At 36.8% G+C, this 22,474-nt stretch overlaps 1 protein-coding gene across 2 annotated transcripts; it reads left to right on the forward strand.

Annotated features, from left to right (window-relative positions):
• The first annotated feature begins 9,768 nt into the window (after positions 1 to 9,768).
• On the forward strand, positions 9,769 to 21,399 carry LOC306885331 (tripartite motif-containing protein 16-like). Of its 2 annotated transcripts, XR_013785522.1 has the most exons (11): positions 9,769 to 10,426; positions 10,868 to 10,963; positions 11,059 to 11,292; positions 12,354 to 12,501; positions 12,638 to 12,685; positions 13,788 to 13,939; positions 14,143 to 14,333; positions 16,996 to 17,108; positions 19,627 to 20,283; positions 20,384 to 20,558; positions 20,662 to 21,399. XR_013785522.1 is itself a non-coding variant. In XM_079441784.1 (6 exons), exons 1-6 carry the CDS (start codon positions 9,851 to 9,853, stop codon positions 14,303 to 14,305), a joined length of 1,620 nt encoding a protein of 539 aa, XP_079297910.1. In that variant the 5' UTR covers positions 9,769 to 9,850; the 3' UTR covers positions 14,306 to 14,765. The 2 variants fall into 2 exon arrangements, 1 of the variants encoding a protein (XP_079297910.1); XM_079441784.1 differs by lacking the exons at positions 16,996 to 17,108; positions 19,627 to 20,283; positions 20,384 to 20,558; positions 20,662 to 21,399 and having other exon boundaries at positions 13,788 to 14,765.
• The last annotated feature ends 1,075 nt before the right edge of the window (positions 21,400 to 22,474 follow it).

Here is a 22,474-nt window from a genome sequence, read left to right on the forward strand (position 1 = left end):
ACTCGGTACTTCCGCCTACATCAAGCGTGACCTTTTCAACGTGATTGCGTTTACGTGTTTACATCTGTTACGTGCTATAACTACTTGTCTGTTGCACCCACTGCTTTCTACCCATAACAGGGCAAACCATATAGCTATAAGTTCTCCTGTTTCTGTTAGTCATCCAAGTCATCTGTTAGCCTTTTAGCTATAGCCAAACCCAGTACCGGACATCAGCTGTGCGCCGTTCCATGTTAAGTCACCATACTTCCATGAACATTTAAGCTGGTAAAAAATACCAACGAATTGAATGTTTATTTACTTTGCCTACATTAAATGACACGATACGTTTTTTGATAAAAAACAAAACCACCATAATCTTAAATTGTATTTTCTGCCGGTCGTCTTCTCCTGTGCGGTCCCACATGAAAGAAATGGACCTGTTGGCAGATGGCGCTCCCTATACATGCAAACTCTTGCCGAATACAATTGATTTGAACTTTTCCTACAAAAATCATCACCACCGTAGTTTGTGCGCTTTCATTTGGCTTCAGATAGGAAGGGACTGATGATAGATAAGTGCCATCAACACTAGCATGCTCCAGTTTACCTGTGTGAATTCTTACTGATTATGATTCCGGCGACGGCCTTCCATCCGGTCCTTGCTCAACCTCAGCCAATTTTTGATAGCTCCCTCCACTTCCGCCTCGGTTACGTCATTTCGAAGCACTGCGGCTACAAGAGACAATAAGCAACAAGACTAGGTCAAAACCTTTGGCTGAACTTAGGCTACGGGCTCTACTAAGGAGGTCCAATTGAATTTTGCAGTACACAGTATTATGACATTGTTGTTTATTATTGCTATTCTCCTTAATGTAGTCTGACCAACATTTTAAATTGTTCCCTGTTACATTTAAGCATTATTTTTATATTTGTATGTCACTTTGGACAAAAGCGTCTGCCAAATCCCATAACCATAACCATGACAAAAAAGATCATTCTTTCAACGAAATACCCATGTCACATACCAAGTAGAATCTGTCGAATTGGTCGAGACTGAATACCAGTTTTAGATCCCCTACCACACCAATTCAACTGTTTTTTTTGACAGAACTGCCTCCAGTTATGGATAGCTTTGCAATCTGTAATGAAATACAACAATCAAATTATTCTTTATTCACACAGGGCTTGCTGCTTTTGTATTTTATTGTGAGTGTGAAAACAGTGGTGCATGTGTGTGTGTTCATGTGTATGTTCCACGTCCTGTCACATGAAATATGTGCTTATGTGTGATGGGGGTGTGTGCGTGTGCCAACATTGTTTTTAAGGATGTGCAGAGCAAATTTCATTGTCCCTTCTTTGTGCAATGCAGGGTTTCCCACTCTTTACTCAATGTCAAATTCAAGGACTTTTCAGGTCCTTGTCCCTCAAATTCAAGGAACCCTACAAAATCTTGTAAGACACAAATCAGGTCAATTATATCAACAAGGCATTAATTCAGTTGGTGTTACTGTAGTTAGCTTTTGCTGATGTCCAAGCAGATGACTCAAGATACATTGCCAATCTTGCTTAAGTGTTATTTTATTGATGAATGATGACTCACCCCGTGGTCACACTGGGCGACAAAATACAGAGGCGTGGCGACATACTACTATTAATTTTCAATGACAGTGGGCGACAGGAGGCAAGTGAAGGGAAGTGGGCGGTGCGAAAATAGACTTGCGGCCTATTTTATGCAAATGTCAGGCGACAACAGGTGATTTTTAGGCTACAGCAAATCCGAGTGAAAAGGCGTGACGTACGTTGTATACATACACTCAAAGTCAGTGTGACCGTGGGGTTAAGGGGGGTTCGGGGTTACTCCCCAAAGACATTTTGAAAATTCTAGTGTCTCATATTCCAAATATGCTCATATTGAAGCATTTTAAATGACCTATGTACATTTTTGTCTATTTACAAAAACTTTCCAGGGCCTTGAAATAATTTTTTTAAATTCACAAACTTTTAAGGATTTCAAGGACCCGTGGGAACCCTGGTAATGACATAGTGTTCCAAGTCTGATATTAAAGGACATACCACTTGTTTCTTAAAACTGGGGTCTTGGCGCAGCATCTCATCAAAATTATCCAGGTCTTCCAGTGTGGCAATTGGAAGTTTTTCTTCGTAGTCACTTCTTTGTTGGTCTTCACCTCGATTTACGCTTTGGGACTGAATGAGGGTCGTCAAGTGATCTACCTTCAGATGAAGCTCTCCCAGCTGTTCAAGCAGTAGTCTTTCAACCTCTGTTGGAAATACAGTGAAAATTCCTTCATGTTAACAAATCATAGAGGTCCTGCCACATTGGGTGTAACATAAAATCCTTGAAGAGATGTTCTGAGGTAAATCAACCCATAGCCTTGATGTTCAAAGTGTTGTCTGAGGTAAAATAATAAGACAATATGGTACAACATAGACCAAATTGCAAACCAGCAGCTAACACTAACTCAGTTTCTATACCCCCGCGCTAGCTGCCGTTTTGCTATTCAGTCCATGTTGGACTAAACTTTTTATTTAACCAACAGCACTCGGTGACCTCAACTGACAGCACTTTGGATTGATTTGCACTGGAATATCCCAAACACAGGCGTTTACTGACGTCAACAGAGAGATATGGCCAAATGTACCTGAGCAGGTAGCTGGGACTAGCTGGCAGCTAGTGGAGAGACGGGATCTTGGCACTAGAAAATACAGGTGTAGACTGTAGTGTTACATGGCTGCTTTTGTTACCCAATAGAAAACAATGCAGCCATAATACAGTTTTATAGTTGAACTTTCTATTGTTATATATTTTTAAAAGAACACTGAAATTACGTCCCCTACACACAAACATCTGTTGAATAGCTTGCCTCCAGAAGAGCGCAATCCTTCAGCAGAGCGACCTGCCTCCATTTCCTCAGACCTCCACCGGACTATTGTGACTTGAAAAATAAATAAATAAATTACACAATGCAGTGCTGGAAAGCCTGATTAGACATAAGATGGTTGATTAGGTGCACCACGAGTATTGTCTATAGTCTACTGTGGTCAACGTATTGGGGGAAGGTATAAGCATTGTGTATTTCTTTGTGCTGCTATCATATTTCTTGTGCAATAACTTTTCACAATTAATGGTTTTTGCTGCTGATAATTTTTTCAGGCTTTGTGATGTATCTTATAATGTTGTAAATTTTGTACAATTTTTTTTAACAAGTGGTGGTTTTTATTGCTGATAATTTATTCAGACTCTGTGTTTCTCTGCTCAGAGATTGAGGTGCTGATTCCTATATCTGCTGTGCTTACTTTGATTTTATTCCTGCTGTCCTTTATGTGGTATGTGGTGTTGAACTGGTGTGTGTTTTGTAGGATAAGCAGCTGTATGTAGCACTGTATGCCCAAGACACATTTCCCTTCTGGGACAATTAAGTTCATCTAATGGCCAAATGCATAGAATATCTAAAATACACTTACGTTCACTGAAAGTTTGCCCTTGATGGTCTGTCCAATCTAATTCTTGCCTTGGATTTGGTGCTGCGAGTTGAAATACATGCACATATGCTGGTCACACAAAGTAGAAATGGTTGAGACATTGAATTTTCTATATGTTAAATTGTCACTGTGTCATCTCTCTTACACCGAAAAGAGTCTATGCCAACATCTCGCCAGGCAGCAGGACTTTCACAGTTGTCATAGGTAGTCTCCTGGGCCTGTGAATTCACTGATATGAAGATATACAAAAAGATTGACAATGTCTATCGTCAATCACACATTTTTAGTAGCTTTACTTAACGACCGCCTAATATTAAATGATGATAACGCGAGGCAAGCATAAGGCATAATCGTGACCTATTTTTAGCAGAATTAATTGAGGGATTTGACAGTGTGATTCAAAGATTGAAGTATTTCAAGTGTAGGCTGTTATATAGACACACACACTTTTTTTGTTTTTTTTGCCATTTTTTGGGGGTTTCTAGCTTTTAGACTAGTCGAATAGTCGGATACAAAACTTCCGTTTAAACGACAGTCAAATTAGTCGTAGCGCACATCCCTAGTAGCATATCGTAGGCATTCACAGAACACCTGAATGTTCTTGCACATTGTCTTCAGAATTTCAATTAGTATGTTCTAGCAGTGCCAGTATGGCTCTGTGACACATTTGCATTAAGGCTCAGGGAAGTGTTAGAGAGGTCATGTATGCATTATAGGTTGCTAGTCGGTTACTTGTACAAGAAAACCCCTGTGTGCTGGTTTAAACAAATACAATGTGTGGACTATGTTTTAAGTGGCTGTTGTGCTATATTCTTTAAAGGAAATACTACCAGGCCTCAGTCTGAATCTCCAGGCAACCATCTGGTCACTCAACATGGTGAGACATCTTAATTGTATGACGCTATGTGGCATATTGTAGGCATTCACAGAACACCTGAATGATCTTGCACATTGTCTTCAGAATTTCAATTAGTTCTATGGCATGGAAAATAAATGTCTCAAGCATTCATTTTTTAACTTAGAAATGTTTTTTTTTTTTACTTCATAAGTCAATTCACAGACCAGGCAAACTGGCAACGGTGGACCTGCTGCCTGGCAAGATGTTGACATAGGGTGTAAGTATTTGTGCACGTATGCATCATTTTTTTTAGTGTCTCCGCTATCGTTCTTAATATGTTTTGTAAAAACTGTATGACCAATATTGCTATTTATTACTTTAAACAGAAAAAAATAAAGAGCATACACTCAATAAAGCCCTGCACGGGCCTCAAATTTAGGCCCGGCCCTGGCCCGAGACGCTCAGGCCCCAGCCCGGCCCACGTCCGACAGCTTATCAGAATTTCAGACCCGAGCCCTTTTTTCCCCCCTTCTCCTAAAACAGTTTATACTACTGTTTCGGCTATTAAAATAGTTCAGTTTTGTGTGTAATGGCAAAATTATTTTTTTTTTAAAGTAACGACCAAGCGGCCAGCGGCATGAGCTGATCAGCCTATGTTTGATCAATCATCACGACTTGCCTAAAATAAAATCTATAGATATAGGCTACTAAAACAGTTCAACTATATAACAATGTTTAAACGTTAAACCTGCTATAATAATAATGTGCGCTAGCCTATATATAAGTTTGTGCGGAGAGTGGAAGCTAAAGCGCGCTCTGCAGGACATGGAGGCACCAGCAAACACTTGCATTGCTTTCAGTGGAAACAAATTAAAATAGCCTACGCCGTCATTTTTTGTTTGTTTGTTTGTTTGATAAAGGTAAGAATAATACATCATTCGGGCCTGTAAAGGGTCTACTTGTATTTGTGTGCACTCACAATACCAACAAAAGGTAGTTCTTTTATAAAACAAAGAAAACAAACATGATGTGCTTTCTGCGTCTTTAACAGGAGCGCTTCACAAAAATGAACCGAAACTGAGCGAATACATGCCTCACAGACATGATAAATATATCTATAGAAATATTTACATTATCACTTAACGAAATAAAAAAATCGAAAACAAAAACTCTTTTATTATAATCTTGATCATAATCAATAAAGATGCATCTCTCTCTAAATCCGTTGTTTGGAGTTTTTCTTTGGACTTTGAGTATTCTTTTACAGAAATCTAAATGTAGAGTTTAGATCGGGTGTTTTTCCCAATTTAAGAAGTCAAATTTTATAGAAGGACCCCATACTTCACTGCCATATAAAACAATTGGTTCAGTTATAGATTTGAAAAGTTTGAGCCAGATTTGGATTTGAATGGATCTTTTTATGGCATAGAAAGCCCTTTGAGCTTTCTCTTTGAGTTCATTCACAGCCAAAGTAAAGATACCGGTTGGAGTTATTTTCAGGCCGAGGTAAGTGTATGTTTTTGTGGTTTCAATGGTTCTGTGTGATAGTGTGAATGTGTGTGTTGGTCCCTGAGGTCTGGAGCGTTTCTGGAACATCATTACTCTAGTTTTTAGGAGGTTGACCGTCAGGGCCCAGGTCTGACAGTAATACTCCAGCAGATTCAGGCTGTCCTGAAGCCCCTCTTCAGTGGGTGACAGGAGGACCAGGTCATCTGTGTAGAGAAGACACGTTATCTCTGTGTCGTGTAGAGCGAGACCTTGAAAGGGAGCGTGTTCTAATATGTTGGCCAATTGGTTGATGTAAATGTTGAAGAGGGTGGGGCTTAAACTGCATCCCTGTCTCAGTCCACGCCCCTGGGGGAAGAATTTGGTTCTTTGGTTTCCAATTTTAACCGCACAATGGCTGGCTGTGTACATTGATTTGATCAAATCATAGAATTTTCCCCCTATTCCACTGTCGGTATGTTTTAGGTATAGTCAGATTGAATCGAATGCTTTCTTGAAATCAACGAAACAAGCAAAAATGTTTCCTTTGTTTTGATGTACATATTTGTCAATTAGTGTTTGTAATGTAAAAATGTGATCGGATATGCAACATTTTGGAAGAAAGCCAGTTTGGCATTTACTCAAGGCATTGTGCTTCTTAAGGAAGTGTAACAGTCTGGTGTTTAAGATGCTACAGAACACCTTCCCCAGGTTACTGTTCACACAGATGCCTCGGTGGTTGTTGGGGTCTAGTTTATCTCCGTTCTTGTGAATGTGGCTGATGAGGCCCTTGTTCCAGATCTCAGGGAAGAACCCGACACACAGAACATCATTGAACAGTTTTAGCATGGCCAGTTTGAAGCTTTGCTCTGTGTGTTTCAGCATCTCGTTCATCTCTCTCTCTCTCTCTCTCTCTCTCTCTCTGTAGTACGGTACGAGTGAGTTTTTCTATCTTTTCTTTATCTTTTTTGTTTTGACAGTTTCTTGTTTGGCAGATGTTTTGCTAAACAGCTAGTGGTGCTGATGAAGATGATGAAGAGCTGCTCGTTATTCGTTTAAGCGATGTAACTCAGTACCTCAGAATGAGAAAATAAATGAGGAGCAGACAAGACGATAAAAATGAGGAACAGATACAGTCACAAATGGTGAAGGACCAAGTGCTGACATAGGAAATACAGGAACAAGAAAAGGACATTAATCTTCAGGTTTTGCTAATTTAATCAGGCAAAACAGATCTGTTAGAATTATCTGCTGTAAAACAAGAGGAAGAAGAAGATCTGTTAGAACAGGTTTATTATTTCCGGTCAAATCTCAGGATTTGATTACTGATTACTTTTGATTCGTTTGATTACTTCCGCCGATCATAGAGTCCCTTACCAAAAAAGTAGTATACTTCAAGTTTATTTTATTATGTATACTTAAGTAAAGTATTTTTAAAGTAAACTTTATGTAGTAAGTATAGAAATATCAGTGTACTAGTAGTATACTTGTAAGTGTACTATTTCAATACTCCTTGGGACTAAATTGGCCCACTTTCTAGTATATAAAGTATACTTTTAGGTATTTTTAGGTTGTGTGTCAGATCCAGATATAAATACCTGGAAATAAAAGCCAGCGTGTAAATCTCTTGTCTGATATTCATCTTTTGATGTCAAACCCAAATGTTTTCAGTCTACAGCAAAAATAAAGGAATTGGCCTCACTGTCCCAATACTTTTGGAGAGGAGTGTATGCTTGCGTGGATTAGGAAGTACTCCTGATTGGCTGGGGCCATGTTGTTGAATGAACCAATTAGCGATTAGTAAGAGTTTCATGCCTGAACTATGTGTTTATCATGCAGTAAAATGCCCCTCCTCACGCCCAAAACCAGTCGTCTGTGGATGAGACTCCGAAACAAGGACTGGTGGGACAATGCCCTGCTCCACTTCACAGTTCCAGAGTGAAAGGAGAGGTTTATAATGACAGGACACGCATTTATACAACACTTTATTCAAAAGGAAGCGTTACTGTCAGAGTCTTAACACAAAAGAGATGAAAGAGGATCGGTTCATTAGGAGAATTTATTCAAAGAAACCTGATCAAAATTGATGTCATTACTTTGGGCCATGGATGTACTGTACTGGAAAGATAGTTAGTATTGCATAGGTTTATTAGTAAAATAACTGAAATAGAAAAGAAAAAAAGATGCAAACTAGTTGTATTCTCCATGTTTTCTACTGCAATGTTAAAAATATAATTGTATCAACTAAAAAGTGGGCCAATTTAATACTATACTAGTGCATTGATGTTAGTGTGCTTACTGCAGAGTATACTTGGACAATATACTTGAATTTATGTAAAGCTGACTTGTTACTATAAACATGAACATTTTAATATTCTACTCTATTAAAAAGCTGTAATCAGAACTAAACCAAGTATATTTAGAATCCGTAATTATACTTTTTATTAAGTACATCTTAATCAAAAGATTAAGTATATGTCAAATATTGGGCCTGTCCCAATACCCACACCTGTCAGCTTTGCACTTGTCTACTTACATGATGTCTTTCGTTTATACATTTAATACTTTGCACTTTATTGGTCCGCTGTATGACACAATTTAATTGTGCTTACAATTATGTAAAAAAAAAAAAAAAAAAGTTTTATAAAATGTACATACTCATATACAGTTGGGCAAAAAAGTATTTAGTCAGCCGCCAATTGTGCAAGTTCTCCCACTTAAAACGATGAGAGAGGCCTGTAATTTTCATCATAGGTACACTTCAACTATGAGAGACAGAATGGGGGGAAAGTGAAAACCTCCTTTTGAGTGAAAACCTCCTTCCAAGGGCATTGAAGATGAAACGTGGCTGGGTCTTTCAGCATGACAATGATCCCAAACACACCGCCCGGGCAACGAATGAGTGGTTTCTTAAGAAGCATTTCAAGGTCCTGGAGTGGCCTAGCCAGTCTCCAGATCTCAACCCCATAGAAAATCTTTGGAGGGAGTTGAAAGTCCGTGTTGCCCAGCGACAGCCCCAAAACATCACTGCTCTAGAGGAGATCTGCATGAAGGAATGGGCCAAACTACCAGCAACAGTGTGTGAAAACCTTGTGAAGACTTACAGAAAACGTTTGACCTCTGTCATTGCCAACAAAGGGTATATAACAAAGTACTGAGATTAACTTTTGTTATTGACCAAATACTTACAGTATTTTCCACCATAATTTGCAAATTCTTTAAAAATCCTACAATGTGATTTCCTGGATTCTTTCCCTCCATTCTGTCTCTCATAGTTGAAGTGTACCTATGATGAAAATTACAGGCCTCTCTCATCTTTTTAAGTGGGAGAACTTGCACAATTGGTGGCTGACTAAATACTTTTTTGCCCAACTGTAGTATCAATAAAATGTGCAACACTTTATATTTTATACAAGTTATGATATCTAATTGATATCTAAATGAATTAACTTACACTGCAAAGTTATTCTCAACATCTTGTGTTTTAGGTGCATGTAAGTCCTGAACATGTATGATGAGATGCACTTAAGTCTCAAATACCGTTCTGAAATGTGGATTTAGTGTGCATTAATAGCCATGAGCTTTGACAATTTTTTAGACCTGGGACACTTACTTACTGTCACGTGCAGATACTCTCAAGTGGCCAAGACCACAAGTGTGGGTATTATAACAGGCCCATACTTATGCTTGTCTGTATACTTGCTGGTATGACAAAAGATTACTTAACTTTCATTTTAAATATATGTTTGAATAGCAAATATGAGGTAGACTTAAAGTGTACCCTCTTACTTTAATATAAGTATACTAATAGCATATTTAAATAAAAATCTTTTTTGTAAGGGTAACTTATAAAAATAACACTCTGCATTTCAGTGTGAGACTGACATCTAGTGGACATTTCAGTATGAGAGTTTACAGACTTACAGACAAACTTGTTTTGCACACGTCTCTCAAACACAGAACCAGGAAACTCAGTTAAAAGAAACTGAAACTGATCTGCTGTTGAGCTGTTGTTTGTGTGTCTGTTTTGCTGTAGACGGTGAAATGGCTGAAGCCGGTGTTTTTTCAGTGGAGCAGTTCTTGTGTCCAGTGTGTCTGGATCTCCTGAAGGATCCAGTGGCCATTCCCTGTGGACACAGTTACTGTATGAGCTGCATTACAGACTGCTGGGATCAAGAGGATCAGAAGAGAGTCTACAGCTGCCCTCAGTGCAGACAGACCTTCAGTCCAAGACCTGCTTTAGCTAGAAACACCATGCTGGCTGAAGTGGTGGAGAAACTGAAGAAGACCAAACTAACAGCTGCTGTTCCTGCTGGACCTGGAGACGTGGAGTGTGACATCTGTACTGGAAGAAAACACAAAGCTGTCAAGTCCTGTCTGGTGTGTCTGGAGTCTTACTGTCAAACTCATTTTGAGCGTCATGAGGAGTTTCACTCAGGAAAGAGACACAAAGTGACTGATGCCACTGGACGACTGCAGCAGATGATCTGCCATCAACATGATAAGCTTCTGGAGGTTTTCTGTCGTACTGACCAGCAATGTGTTTGCATGCTGTGTGCAATGGATGAACATCAAAACCATGAGACTGTATCAACTGCAGCAGAGAGAAAAGAGAAAGAGGTATGAAGTGAAATGAATGCTGACACTTCAAGTGTTTCTCCTCACTGCAGTATCCAGCTGTATCATGGGTGCATCATGTGATCTACTCTCCCATTGGGTGTTACTACACGACAGCTCTGTGCATTTGAGCAGGAGTTGAACTTTACTCATCTTTCACATATTGCTCAATTTCCCTACTCTAACTAAACACAAATTTCTTTTTTGGTGCAAATTGCTTTCAGTTCATTTCTGATTAACATTAAGCTATAGTTGTAGAATAATGAAGACATTAATAATCGTATATACACCCTTCATGTGTGAAGACTTCATGTCTAACCTAAATGCAAATAATAATCTCAAAACTCTCTATAAATGCTGTAAAAGAAGAACATTTTACATCATACCTTTGTGATAGTGTTATGTAATTTTTCTCAGGTTTGTTGTTTTTAATCTCTCCTCCAGAAACACTTGAAGGAGACACAGAGTGAAATCCAGCAGAGAATCCAGCAGAGACAGAAAGATCTTGAGCAGCTGAGAGCGGCTGTGGAGTCTCATAAGGTGAGTTTGGAGAAGAAGAGAAGTTTGAGACTCAGTTTGACTCTCCTCTTTCAGTCCCACTGAAGTAAGAGCTGATTGTGATGTGTGTCTAACAGCGCTCTGCACAGACAGCAGTGGAGGACAGTGAGAGGATCTTTACTGAGCTCATCCGCTCCATTGAGAGAAGCCGCTCTGAGGTGACACAGCGGATCAGAGATCAGGAAAAGACTGCAGTGAGTCGAGCTGAAGGACAAATGGAGCGACTGGAGCAGGAGATTGATGATCTGAAGAAGAGAAACACTGAGCTGGAGCAGCTTTCACACACAGACCATCACATCCATTTCCTGCAGGTAACAGAGATCTAGAAAAAAAACAGAGTAGACTTTAGCAAGATCTGTGAGTCTTTAATTAACTGACATTTATTATCTGAAGCACACTGATTGAATAAGAATCATTCTGCTGCTGGGAATGTAGTCAGGAATATTGTGTCGTGATGTTGTTTTTACTGTAAAACTGGTTTCAGTCAGGTACTCTGCAGCAGTGAGGTGACCTGATGAAACATGCTAATAATAGAGACCAATACGCATTATATGACTCTTTTATTTGCCCAATTAAGCATTAAAATCATAGTCTTAAGCATGTTTAACCCTCTGGTACTCTTAGATCATTTTGTCCAATAATGTTTATATTTTGTTTGTTTATTCTTATTATTTTACTTTATTGGAATGGGACGAAGCTTGGTAAAGGTTTTGGCTCTTGCTACATGAACACACACCAAAAAATAAAAAAAATTCATATCAAATTTTAAAATAATATTTTTGTGCATAACAATAAACTTCTATAGATTTGTTTTTTTTCTATTTTACTTGTTTCTACTTCTGAAAGAATCTGCCAAGTGTCTTTAGTTTCAGATAGAAATGTAATTTTCAGGTCTTTGCTCAAACAGCGGTTAAGAGGTAATAAATTAATTATAATTACTGCATAAATATAATTTATAAACTTTAACCTAACCTGAAAATACAAAATATTAAAAACAAAACAAACTAAAAAATCTAACTAAAATATAATACATTCATTTCAATTAAATAAAAAAATAATAATAATGTGAGGATGACCAGAGGGTTAAACTTCTCTCAATGATGCGTCATGACACAGTAAATATTTATTCACATATTATTTAATGCAGTGTTTTAAGTGGGCAGCTAAACATTACATTATTGAGGAATTAATTGAAAGAAAGCAGGTGTTTTTCTAGGCAGTCATGTTTGGAAGCTGGAACAAGAGACTTGTGAACTTTTACCAGAAATGTCTCTCACTCTATTTACTATTTCTTTGCACTCACTATTATTTTATAATTTCTTTTTTTTAATAATCAGATGTTTTTCTGGTTTATTGATTGTTGTTCCTGTAGAGTCTTCAGTCTCTCTCAGCTCCTCCTGAATCTACAGAAAACATCTCTGTCAGTTTCCTCTCTTCTTTTGATGCTGTGAGAGAATCTGTCCGTCAGCTGAGACACAAACTGGAGGATTTCTGCAAAGAGGAGATGAAAAAGATATCTGGTAAAATATTAGAGATTCATCTGCTGTCTGTAATGAGACAAACAGCATCTAATATGATCATGAAAATGTTAGAAATGTCTGAGGAATGGATACAGGCATGGTTTTCTCTCTGTGTTTATATCTGTTATTTTCTCAGTCACTCACAGTAACATTGTTCCCAGGACCAGAGAGGACTTCCTACAATGTAAGTCACTAACAAACACAATAACACACACTGAGATACTTCATCTACACTGGCACACTTTTACTCTTCTTACCTCCGAGACTGTGTTATGATCTATATGACCTTCTTAGTTTTATTGTGAGTATTAGGCTTATCATTATTGCTGATCACTGTTGTTGTGCTATGATATTGTAATATTTACCATTATATAATCAGAGGAGCATAGAAAAGTTTATGAAAGTGTCACTCCACAATACAATAGCAACCGTTTCCAGGAAACATGTCGTTCAACCCGGAAACCGGAGCAAAACGTCGGGCCCCGGTGTGAGTCTGAACGCGCCCCTAGTCTCTCGTCGCCAGACCTTCATTGGCAAGCCCCGCCCATGAGGCCGTTTGACCGACATGTCAAACAACCAATCACAGTTCGTTTCGTTTCGGGGCGTGGAAATGTCGCCACAATAACAGACCGGTGTGTGAAACTCTCGATGTATTTAAACGATTCTATGCCGCGAACTTTAAATATTTCACATACTTTTGAAAATCCAGCGTTTAGTTGACCCTGATAAGCGCTCGTCGTCTCATTTGTAAACACGACAGCTTTCTTCTTTCTTGAGCGAGTTTGGCGCCACGCCATCTTTGTTTCCCGGCGGACCGAAAATAAACGCGACACTCGCGTCTCCCGGAAATCCGGTTTAATTCAACCAGTCAGATGACGTCTTCGACATTCCTGAAGTGTTTCCAGAAAAGTTTCCGTGGGAGTGACTTCTGAGGCTGACCCTGTGTTACTTTGTGCCCCGTGCTGCCCAATAGTTCATTCATACTTTAATACTGACTGATCATCATAGCAACAATACAACAAATCCAGTACTTTTCTGAAAATGCAGCTTGACTTGTTTGTCTGTTCTGTCCAGATATCTGCAGCTTTCTGTGCTTGTGTGTGAATTGTAGACCTGCATGTGAATGTGTGAGCATTTGTGTTCATGTACAAGAAAAGAAAAGCATAACCAAATAAAATGAATCCATTTTCAAAAAAATCACTTTTTCAGTCTGAGCAAAGAGTTTTTTACAGTTTAACTTTAACAACCACTGATTACAGTTAGTTTTTTGTGTTTTTCTTCATCAGATTCCCATCAGTTCACTCTGGATCCAAACACTGCACAGAAACACCTCCGTCTGTCTGAAGAGAACAGAGTGGTGACTTACACTAACACACCTCAGCCGTATCCTGATCATCCAGACAGATTTGATTATCTTCAGGTGTTGTGTAGAGAGAGTGTGAGTGGACGCTGTTACTGGGAGATTGAGTGGAGTGGGAGTAATGTGTCTATATCAGTGTCATATAAGAGCATCAGCAGGAAGGGATCTATGTATGAGTGTGTGTTTGGATATAATGATCAGTCCTGGAGATTGTCCTGCTCTTCCTCCAGTTTCTCATTCTGTCACAATAATAAAGAGACTAAACTCCCTGTTGGCTCCAGCTGCAGGAGAATAGGAGTGTATGTGGATCTCAGAGCAGGAACTCTGTCCTTCTACAGCGTCTCTGACACAATGAACCTCATCCACTCAGTCCAGACCACATTCACTCAGACGCTCTATCCTGGGTTTTATGTTTGGAGTCAATCATCAGTGAAACTGATATAGTTTCCTCATCTCTCAAACTGTCTGAAAAGTAAGATTTTATTATGCCATGTTTTACCTGAATATTTTTGTCTTACTGTTATAATATTTGAGAAAACAACTTATTGTGTAAACTTTGTAGATTTTAATGTAACAATTTTGAGTAAATATTAAATGTCCAGTATACTGACATATGCAGTTTATTTTACATCCATATTACATGTTTGCATGATTTTATCAGTTTCAGATATTATTAGATTCATAATAATCAGATGCATCTGTTAACTGTAGTGTAAAGGTGGAATAAGAATACATGTGGAAATTACATATGACTGACTGATGTGAATCTGGGTTGACATTTATATGACTTATATATTCATATATTACTGTTTTGTTTTGAGCTCATAAATAAAGCCTTGGTGAGTATTATTGATTAAAACATTTAAAAATCAAATACCTTCGTTTTTACAAGTAGGCCTACTGTATACATCTGAATATTTGATGTAGTATTGCACCGTGATATCAGATATAAATTTGAGTAAATGTCATACGAATGAATGAATGAAGCCATCTAGAGCGGATCAAAGGCCAGAGACTCTTACTGACTCATAAATCGCTTTATCAAGTATGGAGCTTATAATTGAACAAAACTGAATATAATGTGGCATTTAACATAGTTCTGAATTTGAATTTTTTTAAACTTGAATAATGAACATTTGAAATTAAACAACTGATTTTTTTATAGCAGTTTTTTAATAGACGTATTTTCAAACAGCGGATTTTTTGTTCTGAATTCTTTGAATGAAAATATCCAGTTTTAAAAAATACAGCTTCAAGTTTTCAAGATGAAGAAGAAATTCGGAGCATTAAATTCAATATTTAAAATTCAAAGCCAGAAATTCAGATCGTACAGAAAGTAGGTCAGAGGTCATCCACAGGGAAGAGTAGATGATCTACGAAAAGTCGACCGAAGCTTCACTGCGACCGGGAGGGGATATGTTCGGTTCACTTAGGCTAGTTTTGTCCTGGCCACAACATATTAACTCGTGGGAGTGTGATAATACACTCAAAAAAATTATTTTCCAACACTGTTCAGTTTATTTAAAAAAAATATTTTCATTTAACACAATTATGTTAGGTTTCCCATTTATACAATTGCATTGTGCTAAACTGACTTGAAACAGTTGCGTTTTGACTCAACTCAATATTTTCAATTTGAAGGAACATAAATTATTTTACTTTTGTAACTAGGAAGTGGATTTCCCCTTCCCATCATGCTTTGCACGGCTGGATAAGGAGAGTAAATCTTGAAATAAAATGTTATTTCAGGCATTTTTATTAAGATGATAACATTGTGAGACTTGTTAATGTTTAATGCTCTTTTATGTTTGTATTTAAAAGAGTTTCTGGTATGTTAGTGTTTTTCGGGGGTTACCATTGTGGTAAAGTGTAGAGCATGTGCTTGGATTGAGGACCTGCCAATTCTTACCTGAAGTAAAGTTGTTTAAATTGTTAGTAAACAACTATGGGCATACCACAGCTGTACCAATACAATGTTTTGCTATGCCTAGTAAGTTGGATAATGCCGAAAATTAAATGAATTCAGCAATAATTTATTTGTGTATAAGGATCTCTACCTGATTATAGTTAAACTTCATCAATGTATCACTTTCATTTAACCTACATGTGATCGTATTGAGTTGGCCATTGAATTTTCACTGAAGGAATTTAAGTTTATACAACGAGATTACAGCAAATAATTTCAAACAAATTAGATTTTGTTGGAAAAATGTAATTAAATTTTGTGGAAAAGTTTACCATAATTTTTTTAAGTTCATTCAACAACTTTTTTTTTTTGAGTGTATGTTGGGGCCACCAGATATATATATATATGTCTATGGAGGGAACAACCATAGATATACTAAATGCCTCATTTTTTGTCATTGTATATAATGAACAATTTACATTCAAGAATATAATAAACTGTTACAAACATGGTATTCATATTTCCTGGAAAAAACAACAACAAAAAAACAAAAACAAAACATAAGGAGGGTATACATCAATAATCACAATAAAAAAGAGGAGTTTAGTTCTTTGAATATGTTCATAGTTCAGGTTTCTTTCCGGTTTGAAAGGCCTTGAAGAGTTTCTAAATAAATCCTTAGATCAACTTTGAAGTGGGAGATATTGGGCTTCCTTTCTGACCATTTACATTTGTGTATATAAAACCTACCTAATAATATTAGAAGATTTAACATAAAGATGTGACTCTTATCCATATCTTTATCAAAATAAAATATCTCTTTTTCTTATATTAATTGTAGATCCACTCAACCTAGTAAATACATATTCAACATCAATCCAGAAAAATTGAACATACATACATTAAAAAAAAAGATGCAAAACAGTCAAAAAACACAACATTCAGAAAGATCAGCTCTATATCTCTTGAGAAAATGGTTAGTTGGATAAATTATGTGTATCATTGTAAAGTAAACTTCATTAACGTTATTTGTGACACAGAATTTGTTGTTATAAGTCCAAATCAATTTCCAGTTGATATTTTCAAAGTGATTATTCCAGAAGTACTTACTTCGAAATGTTGCAGGGCAATGAATCAAACATCTAAAAAATGTATTATTACATCTTAATATCTATCTTTGATATCAATAGCGTTTAATAAGACTCTTTTTTAAATGTTGATGGTTTAGATTCACTGAAGCCCTTTAAAAGCCGTAGAAATCCTGCTGGAATTGCATCGATTACAAAACAATATTCACGTGGAGGTATTGGAATATCACATTTCTCAAGAAATGCAGTATATGTAAGTAAATATCCTTCATCATTTATCAACTGTGAGACCATTAAAATATCATTTTTAACCCAATTAGTATAGAAAATTGATTTGTTCTTATATTTAATATATTTATTATTCCAAATGATCTGCCTATGAGGAGAAAAGTTATGTTTGTATATAAGAATCCAATATAAAAGAGTCTGTCTATGAAAATGAGAACTTAAAGGGGAGTTTGTTGCCCTCAAAATCACACTCAAAAGAAACTCTATGCCACCAACTTTTTCAAAGATAAGATTTGGAATTATATACCATATCTCATCTTTATGTTTAATATAATGTTTAATCCAGTTCAACTTGAAAATTGTATTAGATGTAACAAAATCAATCACATTCAGACCTCCTTGATTATACAAATGACATCAATTAGTTTTATTTAAATAGTGAGGCTTGTTTATGCTAAAATTATGTTTTACAGTATCAAAGGCTTTATATATATCTATAAATAAAATGTAGCTGTCATCATTTATATAATCCTTATAATCAATTAAATCTAAGATTAATCTAATATTATTGCTAATATGTCGTCCTTGCATAAAGCCTGACTGACTATCATCTATGATTGTATCTAAACATAACTTTATTCTTTGAGCAAAAATGTGGGGAAACAATTTTGTATCATTATTAATTAATGTTATAGGCCTCCAATTGTCAAGAAGCAAACAATCCTTATTAGGTTTAGGTAACAATGTAATTAGGCCTCGACACATAGATGGGGGGAGCTTACGGGCTTCTATAGCTTCCTTAAAAACCAATAACAAAACTTCAGAGATCTTGGAATACTTTATAAAATTCACCTGTTAAGCCATCATTCCCCGGGGATTTATTGTCTTTTCACTTACTAATATTCTTTTTTAATTCTTCTAAGGATATATCTTGATCACAAACTTCTATCTGAGTTTCGTCAATACCTTGTGCAACATTTTTAATATGAGAAAGAAAATTTGAAATATGGCTACTTTGTTCAGAATATAATTTTTTATAGAACATTTCCGTCTAGAACGAATGAAGGCCTCCCGTGCCAAAGTTTGATCGATATTATCCAATTCAGATTGTAATTCAATTAACATATTAATATCAGCTTGTGTTTGCTCATCCTTTTCATAAATAAGAATAATTTCCTTAAGTACTCTGTCTTGCCTCATTATTTTTTCCTTGGATAATTATTTTCCCCTTTTAATTGCCATATTACGGATCTGAAATGTTCTATAGTCCCAATGTTTGCCATATATCTGATCTTTTTTGGCTTTTGACAAATTTTCATTTATAATTTTTATGGCTTTTTCTTTGTATAATTTATCACTCAAAAGTGTATTATTTAATTTCCAATAATTTGGTTTAAATTTAATTGATCTGTTCCGTATGCATATTGCTAAAGTGATCATATTATGATCAGAAAAAACCGAGGGTTCTATTTTTGTTTCTTCCACATCATCTAATAATTCACTGGAAATAAGCCAAAAATCAATCCTGGATCTCTTAGATAAATCTTTGTTGTTCCAAGTGAACTGGATTTTTTAGTCTCCACACATCACAACAGTTTAAGTGCAAACAGAGATGATTAAATTCTCCATAAGTGCCTCTTAAGGATCTTTGAGGATGACAGTCTTTAATAGGATCATTTATGCAGTTCCAGTCGCCCCCAAATATAAGTTTAGCATTAATAAAATAATTTAACAAGGCATTTCTTTTTTCTTCAAATTCAGCAAAAAGAAGTGTGTTTCTTTGGCTGTTATTATGGCCATATGTATATTACCTAAAATAAAAATATCCTCCATAAATTCAACAACTAAAATGATCCATCTTCCTGAGTCATGAACTACATTTTTTAGGCTTTTCCCCTGAAAGGAGCTCTTTAATATAGCAACACCCGCTGATTTACTGTTTCCATAAGACATCCATATATTGTCTCCCCACTGATTTTTCCAGAAACTAAAATCTGAGGCTAAAGCATGTGTTTCTTATAAAAAATAAAAATCTGCCTTGAAAGATTTACAAAACAAAAAAACAGCTTTCCTCTTAATCTGTTCTCGTATACCCCTCACATTAAACTGATAAAGGTAAGAACTGAAAGCAGGCTCGGTACTGGTAGAAAAGAATTGCATCGCTAACTTTTAAGACTAATCTAAGAAAGCTATGTAGCTGGCCTCAGTATATAAAACATATAGATCACAGTTATAAAACAGATGGGCCATGGCATGTACAGTACCAAAAAAGTGCTGATCAGTCACAAGTAGCATGATGACGTTTCTGTCATCCATACAAATGGGAAAATAATTGAGTACATAATATCCTTACATGCAGCAGAAAATATGTGGTTTATTTATTGAAATGCTACTGTAGACCTTGTTTTGTTTAGGAAACCAATAGCAAGTTCAAGATCAGGAGAAGTAAAGTGCAATGAGGAATACTGGAGTGTAGACATTAGTAATAATATAATGTGCATGTTGTGTTCACTCAGAATCACTTTGATAAAAATGTTTTACAGGTATGTGATCCCATCCTGATTCATTCCAAGGAGCGGTTTTCCTTCACCCAGCACCTTGTTAGTGCAACATTGCTGCATGGAGATTTGTTTCCACAACACAGTGTGAAGTTTCCTGAATCAGCACTTGAAACAACCGTGGAGGCATACCCCGTGCTGAACAAGGCCAAGCTCAAAACAGAACTGTCCCTCATCTATGAGAAGCCTGAGTTTAGGGTTGGCAGTGGTGCAGTTCCTCTGTACCAGTTTCTCATTGAGAACAATCTTCAAAGTACTTTCACAGAGACTGTCAGTCTTCTCAAGATCATAATCTCCACGCCTATGACAACAGCAGAGTCAGAGAGGTGCTTTTCTACTTACAATGAAAGAAATACAATGACCCAGGATCGCCTTAATGCTCTGGCAATGCTTTCTATTGAGAAGAAACTGGTCAAAGACATTCCTGACTTCAATAAGAAAGTAGTTGAGAAGTTTGTCAATCAGAAGGAGAGAAGAGCAAAATTCCTGTACAAATAAGTAAAAAAAAACATGCAGGTTTTTTTCACCACATTGATTTTCTTGTACATGGTTATCCTCAGATTTGTATCAGTCATGGAAGTATCCAAAATTTAACTGAAACTGGTAAAATAACTGATCGGAGATGATTTAATGAATAAACAGGTAACCAGATGTTCGTTAACTTTGTCTGCATTGCAATAGATCATATTGCTTTGATTTATTGTGAAGAATTGTTATTTTGAAATTGTTTGCTGTGCCACAGCCCCACCTACAAGTATTTCATCAGCTGCCACTGAATGTATGACTGCTCTCTGAACATCAAGAACATCACAAAAGAAGATTGTGGGTCTTACATCTGCCAACAATGGATGGGTCTGAAAGGACAACAAAAACAACACAGAACTGATGCTCGTGTTTTTATCTGCATGTTCTTCATGGTACGTTTATGATTATGTAGTCAATGTAAAAAGGGCAAGTTCTTCATTTAAACTCTGATGATGATTGTAGAGTGTGTGATGTGTGTGTTATTTTGTGTTTCAGTCTCTTCATCATCCTCATCCTCACAGACTGAGATCAGTGCAGGCCGCTCTGTGACTCTCTTCTGTCAGTTGTATTCTCTTGCTGAAGTCTCTTGTGATGATTGGATCTGTTCTGAGGGAATTGAGCTGTTCTGGGTGAATCAGGCTGGTGTTAAAAGATATCAGACTCCAGATATCAGATATATTCTCATCAGATCACTGTATCATCACTCTGACTACAACACTCCCGAACAGGGCTCTGAACCGGTTCAAGGAACGAAAACGAAAACCGGAAACAAACTAAATTTTGACTGGAACAGTACCGGAAACAGAAACGAAATCAAATGTTATAGTTCCGAACAGAATCGAACATTTGAAATGGCCATTAACCGGTTAATAACGCTATTTTATCGTTCTATTTAATATTTGAAATTTGCTGTCAACCAATCAGGAATTCAAGTAGTACAGACTATGCAGATGTGATGCTGACGCATCCAGCGAGTGAAATGCCCGCTCGCGCTCAGCTGTGAACTCTAGTCGCAATGGCAATGAATTCTGCTACCATCTGTTTTAATGGGAGGTAGCAAAATCTGACAGGGTAGCACAAATCATCAGAACACCGGCGTTAGAGTTGATCCGACAGCAGTAAATGCATTCAACATCGCTTCTTTGAACGGAGAAAACACAATAAAACTATATTACATAAAAAAGAATATTCTATACACTAAATATATTTCACGTAAATCATTGACAGATTGACAAAAGAAACAAAAAAAGGCCTATACGGTTCATTTTGACGCATTCCAACGTTCTCAGAAAGGAAAAGGAGACACAGAAAGTAGTTTTCTTTATTTTGCAAAACCTTTACAGTTTTATTAGTTTTGCAATAGCTTGACAGTTTTGAATGATGTCTTGTATCTGTATAATCAACCATATCGCGCCGGCACCTCACGCGCACAAAGACACGCATTTTTGCGACATTGCAGCCAGTTCATTATCAAAATAAAATACAGTTAAAGAAACGAGTAAAAAGTTACAGAGCTCCGTTGTCCAATCTGTTGCGTTCAGCGTGATATATAGCGGATGTGAAGGATGATGTTTTACGTCGATGAAAGTAAAAGCCAGTAAATAATATTTTAATAGGCTATGCATCGAGAATATGGAAGCATTTGGATTCGTGCCGAGTGACAGAGGTAGGCATCAGTTTCACCTTTAATTTGTTTTTGGAATGACGTTTTTATAGCCTTGGCTATCCTTAAGTTTAGAGGATTTGTTGTGGAGAGAAACTAATAACTGTGTTTATAATGTTTGGAAACATTTTTGATTTACCAGCATTTTAGCCTTCATCATTTCTGAATAATAGCCTAATAAAATGTAAAAATCTAGAAAAGATGATGCTGTATTGGCTGTGAAGCGCACCGGGTTAAGATACCATCTCTTTCTGTATTTTTTTTCTTTCTTTTTGTGTAAAGAAAACACTGTACTTTATTATTATTATTTTTATTATTATTACAGGCAAAGACAATTTAAAAAAATAACAGTATTAACCTTACTGTTTATTCTTTCTACTCGAACCGATTTCGGACCGGTACTAATACAGAGGAACGCAGGAACCGTTTTCAAGCCCTGCTCCTGAATGAAGAAGACAACAGAGAGTGGAGATGCAATGTTACTCACAGAGATCAAGTCCAGAGCTCAGTCACATATCCTCCTGAGACCCAGCTCTGGAGTTTGTGCCTCTGTAGTGGACTTTCTATTTCAGTGTATTTCTCTGAGACCTCACATGTCACGGTTGTAAGTCTGGATGTCCTGTACAGAGCACATTCAGGGCTTTA

Source organism: Barbus barbus, assembly GCF_936440315.1.
Source record: "Barbus barbus genome assembly, chromosome: 19".
Taxonomy (NCBI): Eukaryota; Metazoa; Chordata; class Actinopteri; order Cypriniformes; family Cyprinidae; genus Barbus; species Barbus barbus.

Coding starts and splice junctions, on each gene's coding strand:
- LOC306885331 (XM_079441784.1), top strand. CDS start 9,851: ATGGCTGAAGCCGGTGTTTTTTCAGTGGAGCAGTTCTTGTGTCCAGTG. Junction 11,293..12,353: donor ATCACATCCATTTCCTGCAG/GTAACAGAGATC, acceptor TTGTTCCTGTAG/AGTCTTCAGTCTCTCTCAGC. Junction 12,686..13,787: donor CAGAGAGGACTTCCTACAAT/GTAAGTCACTAA, acceptor TTTCTTCATCAG/ATTCCCATCAGTTCACTCTG.